The sequence below is a fragment of the Eriocheir sinensis genome, unplaced genomic scaffold (genome assembly GCF_024679095.1).
Source record: "Eriocheir sinensis breed Jianghai 21 unplaced genomic scaffold, ASM2467909v1 Scaffold1556, whole genome shotgun sequence".
Taxonomy (NCBI): domain Eukaryota; kingdom Metazoa; phylum Arthropoda; class Malacostraca; order Decapoda; family Varunidae; genus Eriocheir; species Eriocheir sinensis.
Window position 1 is genome coordinate 15649 of NW_026110913.1, and position 9591 is coordinate 25239.

Genomic DNA, 9591 nt, shown 5'->3' on the forward strand with positions numbered 1-9591 from the left:
GACAAAACGGAGACCTATTTATCCCAAGAGTGAGAACAGACAATGGTGCGCGGTCACTATTAGTAAGTGGACCAAGAGCATGGAACAAGCTCCCCCCTAATATAAAAGAACTCCCGTCACTCACGAGCTTCAAGAAAGCCCTAACTATTCACGCTCTTCAAGGAGGCTTTTGCTAAAGAACGCGTGAAGGACATAATATACACTTATCTCGTACATATGTATTATATCTAGCAAGTTCCTATATATGATATCCCATGTAAATATTTAGTAATTAAGATAAAAGATTAGTTAAAGAAAGTCTTATATATGATATCTGTACTACATGTAAAGTATTTAGTAATTAAGAGAAAAGCCATTGTACATTGTACTTTAATGGAATAAAGCATTCTGATTCTGATTCTGATTCTTACTGCCATCTGCTGAATCTCTCTCTCTCTCTGTCTCTCTTTTTTGTCTAGTCTTCTTTTATTCCGCTCACCTATCTTCTAATTTACTCCTGCTTATGTTCATTCTCTCCCAGTTTTAATTCTACGTTTTCATCTTTTTTTTCCTTTTTCATCTTTCAGTTTTTTCTATTCATCGTTTTTTTCAATTTTTTCCTTTTTTTCCCTTTTCGTCTTTCATTACTTTTTTCTCCTCATTTTTTATTGTTTTTTTCTGACGTTCTTCGTTTTACATTCTGCTCAAATTTAACGGTTTCCCATTGATTTTCTTTTTTTGATTCTCCGTTTTCCTTCTTCCTTTTCCTCTTCTACTTCCTTCCAGTCCTCACGCTCTTCTTCCTCCTCTTTATCCTATTCCTAATTTTGCTTTTTATCTTTTCTCTTTTTTTCTCTTCCCTCTCATTTTTTCTTAATTATGCTTTTACATCTTTTCTCTCCCACGTCTATCTCAATCTACTCTTTCAATCACTTCCTCTTCCTCTTCTACTTCCTTCTAAGCATACAGGCAAGAGCATTCTAATATCTTTCATTTAAATATAGTTTTAAAACAGGTGGTCGTTCAGACAACTCCTTACATAACGTTTCTTGTTCTGAGGTGCAACACGACCCCACTATCCCTGCCTAAGGTTTTTTGTAAGACAATATTTTCTATTTTTTCATTTGAAATATAAGATAAGAAATGTAAGCACACACATGCGTCCAAACACTCCCCACAGATGCGACACTCATGAACAATTTGTTCCGTTGAAGTGGCACCGTTCCATGGGATGCGTTCCTCTGCATGGTGATTTTAGTCAGCTGGCGAGCCGTTCCTCTCAGTGTGATTGTGGTGCTTCTTGGCACTCCTCAGTCTCTGTTATCACCAGTCAGCGACAGTTACTGTTCAGCGGGTGTTGAGAAATGCACCCGGAATGTACGTCACCTGTACGTCGTTGAACATTTGAGTTTGATCACGACGCTGTGTACTCGCCCGGTGCTCACAGAAACTCGCCACCACTCGGCTTTGCGCCTCTCTTGGCGCGACTTCTGCTGCGGGAGTTGGTGCCCCGATGTGTCTGTCCCTCGTAGAAATGCCTTGTTTCGTATCTTGGCGGGACGTGGCTGCTGGCGTTGTGCTGGCGGTGCTGTGAGTGGCGGCTGTTGGTGTAGTTGTGTGCAGCATACCAGCCACTGTTTTGCTGGAAGGAGTCGTTGCTCCGCTGTGCCGGCCTCTCGAGGTGCCGAGGTGCGCCACGCAGCGAGTTAGAGGCGGATCTAACGGGCTGCTGGTGAGGCCTCGAGGTAAAGTTGGGAGGCTGAGTGACTTGGAGCGGCGCGGCGTATCTGAAGGTGTCGTGGCCACGGTACACCTCACGTTCCTTAACGGGGGCGCGGAGGTTACCAAGGTTGAAGGGCACGTGTCTTGGACAGGTGGACCGTGGCATCTTTTCTTTCTTCAGGATACCTTTAGGAGACTTCCCTTCAGTAGTGGTATTCATTTGTGCACAGCGAGCTGCTCCAACTGTTTGCTGGTGTCGTGCGTTGTGTTTCTTTACCGCGTCCTTTGCTGACCCTTTCTGTGGCTTCACTGTTCTCTCCTTTCGCCTGTCCAGCTCAGGACGAATGCTGGAGAGACGGAAGCCATACCTGAAGTAGTCGTAGCCACAGTACAGCTCACGATCCTTGACGAAAGTGTTCAGGTTCTGGAAGTTAAAGCGCACACATTTATGAGCGGTGCTGGCCGTCTTTCCTTTCTTGAGGATCCCTGTGAGATGTTGTGGCTCATTGATTTTGTTGGCTGAATCTGTTGCTTCCTCTGCTACTGTTTTCTGAGCCTGTGGCAGTTTGTTTACTGCTTCCTTTGTTGGCTCTTCCTGTGGCTCCACTGCTCTCTCCTTTAGGCTTTTCAGCTCAGGACGAATGCTGGAGAGAGGGAAGCCATACTTGCAGTAGTCGTAGGCACAGTACAGCTCACGAATTTTGACGAAAGTGTTCAGGTTTTGGAAGTTGAACCTGATAGTTTTCTTGACCGGGGTTTGAGATGCATCCCGCTGTTTGAAGCTGCTGATAAGGGGCATCTTTTCCGGTGGGCCGGTAACGGCCTTGCTCCTGCTGGAAGGAGCGTCCCCAGCCGTGCCTTGGTGCCCGGAGGGGAGCTCATCGTATACCTCCTTTATTTTCTCTCTCTTGACCATGTGCAGAGTAATTACGAGAGTTTGAACCCTCTTGCCATGGCTCTCCAATTGCGTGCAGTCTTTTTGTGCGACTGTTGTATCATCCACTGGCTTCTGGACCTTCTCTCTCTTCACCAAGTGGATTATGATGATGAGAGTTTGACGTCTCTTGCCAGTGGCCTCCTTTTCGCCCTTCCCCACCACCCCATCAGCATCCAGCAGGGTGTCGGAGGGGATCTCCTCCTCCACCACTGAGAGAGGCTGAGCAGCCTTCTTCAGGCAGACCAGGGCCTGTTGCCCTGCATCGGCCTGGGCACCCGCGTTTTCGGTTTCCTCGACGATGTCGTCAGGTTCCTCGGAGGGGCTGCGGCGCTTCCGCCTGGCGAAGAGCCAGCCGAAGCACCCGCAGCACCAAGACTTCTTCACTTGTTTTTGTTGAGTCATTTTAATTTAAATGAACAATCTTTAGCAGGAACGTGCAGGTCATCAACTCTGCCTCTTCTGGGATGGCTTCTCCTCGTCGTGTGCCGCCTTGGCTAAACCGACCATTGGCGGGGACGCTCAAAGAAAAGGCTGAAAGTGTAACGCTGGGGCGATGGGACGTAATGCAGGTGACGAAATGTTGCTGGGAGTAGTGCGCCCATCCCACGCCCACGCCCTCATGCTCCTCCTGACACCCACACCAACCCACACAACCCACTCCCTCATCCCTGGCCGAATGATTGCAACAAGTATTACGCCCATGCCAACCCCGCACCCACGCCCTCATGCTCCTAGCTCCTTCTACTCACACCAACCCTCATAATTCATCCCCTCACCTTCACCTAAACCTGCCGGCGCCGTAACACACATCTCGTCACACCGAGAAGCTGCCGTGAGCTGGGACTGGCCGCATCGTGCCCACCTTACCCAATGAACCACTCGGCCGAAAATTCTTCCCACAAGCCCAGCAAGAACTTCGTATTATTAATCTTACAAGAATAATAACATGTCACACAAATATATTTCCCTTATATTGATTATTGGCAATGAAGGGAGGCGTACAAAATATTTACAGTTACAAATATTTAGCTGCTGCAACAATACGATTTCTCGGGTAGTTTTTTTCTTCTGAATTTTCACAGATGACGCGTTCAGCGGCGTGAGGCTTTGTTATCTACTGGATCGTCCCGCCTTGCCCTCCAGGAGCCTTGGTGATGGATTTGTCTCTTGTTAGCATTGAACTACAAATACACACACACACACACACACACACACACACACACACACACACACACACACACACACACACACACACACACACACACACACACACACACACACACACACACACTCACACACACACACTCTCTCTCTCTCTCTCTCTCTCTCTCTCTCTCTCTCTCTCTCTCTCTCTCTCTCTCTCTCTCTCTCTCTCTCTCTCTCTCTCTCTCTCTCTCTCTCTCTCTCTCTCTCTCTCTCTCTCTCTCTCTCTCTCTCTCTCTCTCTCTCTCTTTTTTGTCTAGTCTGCTTTTATTCCGCTCACCCATCTTCTAATTTACTCCTGCTTATGATCATTCTCTCCCAGTTTTAATTCTACGTTTTCATCTTTTTTTTTTCATTTTTCATCTTCCACTCTTTTCTATTCATCGTTTTTTTTTCTCCATTTTTTCCCTTTTTTCCTCTTTCCTTTTTTATTATGTTTTTTTTCATTTTTTTCTGACGGTCTTTGCAATACTTTCTGCTCAAATTAAACTGTTTCCCATTGATTTTCCTTTTTTGATTCTCCTTTTTCCTTCTTCCTTTTCCTCTTCTACTTTTTTCCAGTCCTCACTCTGTTCTACTTCCTCATTACCCTACTCCAAATTTTCCTTTTAATCTTGTTCTTTTTTTCTTCCTTTCATTTCTTTTTTTATTTTCCTTTAACACTTTTTCTCTCCCACGTCAACCTTCTCAATCTCAGTTCAATCACTTCCGCTTCCTCTTCTACTTCCTTCTAATCCTGACTCTCCTCTTCTTCTTCCTCATTATCCTACGCCAACTTTGCTTTTTATCTCATATCTTTTTTTTCTTCCATCTCAATCTCCTCTTTCTCCTCCTTTTTCAATCACTTCCTCTTCCTCTTCTACTTTCTTCCAGACCTCACGCTCTTCCTTCTCATTATCGTACTCCAAATTTTGCTTTGAATCTTTTTTTTCATCCCTTTCATTTTTTTTTATGTTGCCTTTACACATTTTTTTCTCGTACGTCAATCGTCTCAATCTCCTCTTTCTCCTCCTCTTTCAATCACTTCCTTTTCCTCTTCCTCTTCCTCTTCTACTTCCTTCCAGTCGTCACGCTCTTCTGCTACCTCATTATCTTACTCCAAATTTTGCTTCTAATCTTTTTTTTTTTCCTGCCTACCCTCTCATTCTTAATTTGGCTCACATCTTTTCTCCCGCGCGGCCATTCTCCAAACCCTCTTTTACTTCCTACTTATCTCAATCTAAATTTTGTCATCCATTTTGTTTTTTTTCCTTTCATCTCTTCCTCTTACTCCTCCTCCCCATCCGTGTTTTTACTTATCCTTCCTTTTATTTCGTTTTTTCAGCCTTATTCGTATATTTTTTTATCCCTCTTCTTTTCTGTTTGTATCGTCTGTTTTGTCTTTTTTGTCTTTCCATTTTATTGTTCTTGCCTTTCATCTTCCTCCTTCCTTTCATTTCACTTTTGTATATTATTTTTTTTACTTCTACTTCCTCGTTTTGCTTTCCTGCGTTTTTACATTCTCATAATATTAATCTTCCCAATTTCTACACATTTAAATACTCTCTTTTGTTTCTCTTCTTTCCCATTCGTGTTTATTTTTTCCTCCTTTTTATTGTTTTCTTCCAACTTTTTCTATTTCTTTTCATATCCTCTTACTTTTTCATATATTCTAAGTCTTACTTCGCCTCTTATCCCTTCTCCCTACTCTGCCTTGCTTTAATTCTTCCATCGCCTTCCTCGTAACTTCCTTTTTGTATCCTCTACGTTCTTTTAGTTATAATTCCTTGACATTTTTTCTTCCATTTCCTTCTTCCGTTTTCTTGTTCATCTTTTTGTTTCCTTTTTGCAAGTCTTGTTTTTACTTCATCTAATATTTTTTCCTTTCTTTTTTTTCTTCGTCCTTCTTCTTTTGCTTCTTTTCTTCCTGTTACTCCTTCAAAACTCTCACTTACTCATACTTATTATTTCCATATTACTCCTTCTCCTCCTTTTTCCTGCCCACAAACTTTTCCTTCGATTTTGCATTCCGCTTTCATCATTTTCCTCCTATTCTCTTCCTTTTCTTCTGCAGTGGTGATGCCGGGAAGAAGGGTGGAGGGGGGCGGATATGGTAGTCCTGGTGGTTGAAGTGCCTGCCATGATGGTGTTAATGGTCGTTATTCAAGTGGTGGGTGATTAGTAGTGGTGGTAGCGGCAGTGTTCCTGATAGTGTTATTAGTTGGAATGCTTATTTTGAGTTTAGGTCTACGGGTTTGTTATACCATGTTTCAGTTACTATTCTTCCATTGTGTGTGTTTGTGTGTGTGTGTGTGTGTGTGTGTGTGTGTGTGTGTGTGTGTAAAATTCACCGTGGCCTGATCGCGTCTTCCTTTTAGTGTCACATTTTTGCACAGCTCTCCTCCGCCCCGCCCTTCTCGTGGCCTGACAGCCAATCACACAGCAGAGCGTGTGGGATGCCAGGTTCCACTTCGCGTAAAATGCGGCAATTTGATCTGTGTTGTACATGACTCAAAAGGTCGAAGATACATAAGTGTGTACCATGTGGACGTATTTTTTTTATTATTTTTTCATTTGATTTTGTTCGACTTTGATTAAATCCAGTCAGTGAAGAAATAGAACGGCCAGACTGGTGTGTTGACATCGGCACTTGATGAGAGAGAGAGAGAGTTTTTTGGGAGCTATTTTCAGGTAAATGGAAACAATTTTGTTAGCAAAATTTCAATATTTTGATTTATTGATGAAGGAGTTATTGGCAAGTCGGAGAACAGATTTGGCACGATTCTTGGCATAAATGTGAAGACCATTATTAGCAAAACTTCTAGGGCTCCGGCACCTTCTGTGAGCTGCCTCAATCGTTGATAGCACGCGAACAAGCGTGACTGAACCAGGGAGTTTTGCCATGATAAATGAATAACGCGGAATGTGTGGCTCCATCCCGATCTCACCTCCGTCACGCTCTGGGCACGCGTCTCAGACCTGGAAGCTATAATCATTCCGCAGAGAATGAGAGACAAAATAAAACTCAGGTCATCACACTGAGCTGAAGCATACAGGCAAGAGCATTCTAATACCTTTCATTTAAATATAGTTTTAAAACAGTTGGTCGTTCAGACAACTCCTTACATAACGTTTCTTGTTCTGAGGTGCAACACGACCCCACTATCCCTGCCTAAGGTTTTTGTAAGACAATATTTTCTATTTTTTCATTTGAAATATAAGATAAGAAATGTAAGCACACATGCGTCCAAACACTCCCCACAGATGCGACACTCATGAACAATTTGTTCCGTAGAAGTGGCACCGTTCCATGGGATGCGTTCCTCTGCATGGTGATTTTAGTCAGGTGGCGAGCCGTTCCTCTCAGTGTGTTTGTGGTGCTTCTTGGCACTCCTCAGTCTCTGTTATCACCAGTCAGCGACAGTTACTGTTCAGCGGGTGTTGAGAAATGCACCCGGAATGTACGTCACCTGTACGTCGCTGAACATTTGAGTTTGATCACGACGCTATGTACTCGCCCGGTGCTCACAGAAACTCGCCACCACTCGGCTTTGCGCCTCTCTTGGCACGACTTCTGCTGCGGGAGTTGGTGCCCCGATGTGTCTGTCCCTCGTAGAAATGCCTTGTTTCGTATCTTGGCGGGACGTGGCTGCTGGCGTTGTGCTGGCGGTGCTGTGAGTGGCGGCTGTTGGTGTAGTTGTGTGCAGCATACCAGCCACTGTTTTGCTGGAAGGAGTCGTTCCTCCGCTGTGTCGGCCTCTCGAGGTGCCGAGGTGCGCCACGCAGCGAGTTAGAGGCGGATCTAACGGGCTGCTGGTGAGGCCTCGAGGTACAGTTGGGAGGCTGATTGACTTGGAGCGGCGCGGCGTATCTGAAGGTGTCTTGGCCACGGTACACCTCACGTTCCTTAACGAGGGCGCGGAGGTTACCAAGGTTGAAGCGCACATGTCCTGGACAGGTGGACCGTGGCATCTTTTCTTTCTTCAGGATACCTTTAGGAGACTTCCCTTCAGTAGTGGTATTCATTTGTGCACAGCGAGCTGCTCCAACTGTTTGCTGGTGTCGTGTGTTGTGTTTCTTTACCGCGTCCTTTGCTGACCCTTTCTGTGGCTTCACTGTTCTTTCCTTTCGCCTTTCCAGCTCAGGACGAATGCTGGAGAGAGGGAAGCCATACCTGAAGTAGTCGTAGCCACAGTACAGTTCACGATCCTTGACGAAAGTGTTCAGGTTCTGGAAGTTAAAGCGCACACATTTATGAGCGGTGCTGGCCGTCTTTCCTTTCTTGAGGATCCCTGTGAGATGTTGTGGCTCATTGATTTTGTTGTCTGCATCTGTTGCTTCCTCTGTTACTGTTTTCTGAGCCTCTGGCAGTTTGTCTACTGCTTCCTTTGGTGGCTCTTCCTGTGGCTCCACTGCTCTCTCCTTTAGGCTTTCCAGCTCAGGACGAATGCTGGAGAGAGGGAAGCCATACCTGAAGTAGTCGTAGGCACAGTACAGCTCACGATCCTTGACGAAAGTGTTCAGGTTCTGGAAGTTAAAGCGCACACATTTATGAGCGGTGCTGGCCGTCTTTCCTTTCTTGAGGATCCCTGTGAGGTGTTGTGGCTCATTGATTTTGTTGTCTGAATCTGTTGCTTCCTCTGTTACTGTTTTCTGAGCCTCTGGCAGTTTGTTTACCGCTTCCTTTGCTGGCTCTTCCTGTGGCTCCACTGCTCTCTCCTTTAAGCTTTTCAGCTCAGGACGAATGCTGGAGAGAGGGAAGCCATACTTGCAGTAGTCGTAGGCACAGTACAGCTCACGAATTTTGACGAAAGTGTTCAGGTTTTGGAAGTTGAACCTGATAGTTTTCTTGACCGGGGTTTGAAATGCGTCCCGCTGTTTGAAGCTGCTGATAAGGGGCATCTTTTCCGGTGAGCCGGTAACGGCCTTGCTCCTGCTGGAAGGAGCGTCCCCAGCCGTGCCTTGGTGCCCGGAGGGGAGCTCATCGTATACCTCCTTTATTTTCTCTCTCTTGACCATGTGCAGAGTAATTACGAGAGTTTGAACCCTCTTGCCATGGCTCTCCAATTGCGTGCAGTCTTTTTGTGCGACTGTTGTATCATCCACTGGCTTCTGGACCTTCTCTCTCTTCACCAAGTGGATTGTGATGATGAGAGTCTGACGCCTCCTGCCAGTGGCCTCCTTTTCGCCCTTCCCCACCACCCCATCAGCATCCTGCAGGGTGTCGGAGGGGATCTCCTCCTCCACCACTGCGAGAGGCTGAGCAGCCTTCTTCAGGCAGACCAGGGCCTGTTGCCCTGCATCGGCCTGGGCACCCGCGTTTTCGGTTTCCTCGACGATGTCGTCAGGTTCCTCGGAGGGGCTGCGGCGCTTCCGCCTGGCGAAGAGCCAGCCGAAGCACCCGCAGCACCAAGACTTCTTCACTTGTTTTTGCTGAGTCATTTTAATGTAAATGAACAATCTTTAGCAGGCACGTGCAGGTCATCAACGTTGTCCTCTTCTGGGATGGCTTCTCCTCGTCGTGTTCCGCCTTGGCTACACCGACCACTGGCGGGGACGCTCAAAGAAAAGGTTGAGAGTGTAACGCTGGGGCGATGGGACGTAATGCAGGTGACGAAATGTTGCTGGAAGTAGTGCGCCCATCCCACGCCCACGCCCTCATGCTCCTCCTGACACCCACACCAACCCACACAACCCACTCCCTCATCCCTGGCCGAATGATTGCAACAAGTATTACGCCCATGCCAACCCCGCCCCCACGCCCTCATGCT

At 46.2% G+C, this 9591-nt stretch overlaps 1 protein-coding gene across 5 annotated transcripts; it reads right to left on the reverse strand.

Moving 5' to 3' along the window:
* Nucleotides 1-1166: 1166 nt before the first annotated feature.
* Nucleotides 1167-9300, reverse strand: LOC126990330 (uncharacterized). Of its 5 annotated transcripts, none has more exons than XM_050848899.1 (3): nucleotides 8589-9300; nucleotides 7995-8291; nucleotides 1167-2069 (listed from the first exon to the last, which is right to left on the reverse strand). In XM_050848899.1, exons 1-3 carry the CDS (start codon nucleotides 9260-9262, stop codon nucleotides 1421-1423), a joined length of 1620 nt encoding a protein of 539 aa, XP_050704856.1. In that variant the 5' UTR covers nucleotides 9263-9300; the 3' UTR covers nucleotides 1167-1420. The 5 variants fall into 5 exon arrangements, with proteins under 5 accessions (XP_050704856.1, XP_050704858.1, XP_050704857.1 ...); XM_050848901.1 differs by lacking the exon at nucleotides 7995-8291 and adding an exon at nucleotides 7718-7994 and having other exon boundaries at nucleotides 1167-1792; nucleotides 8292-9300; XM_050848900.1 differs by lacking the exon at nucleotides 7995-8291 and having other exon boundaries at nucleotides 8292-9300.
* Nucleotides 9301-9591: the final 291 nt, after the last annotated feature.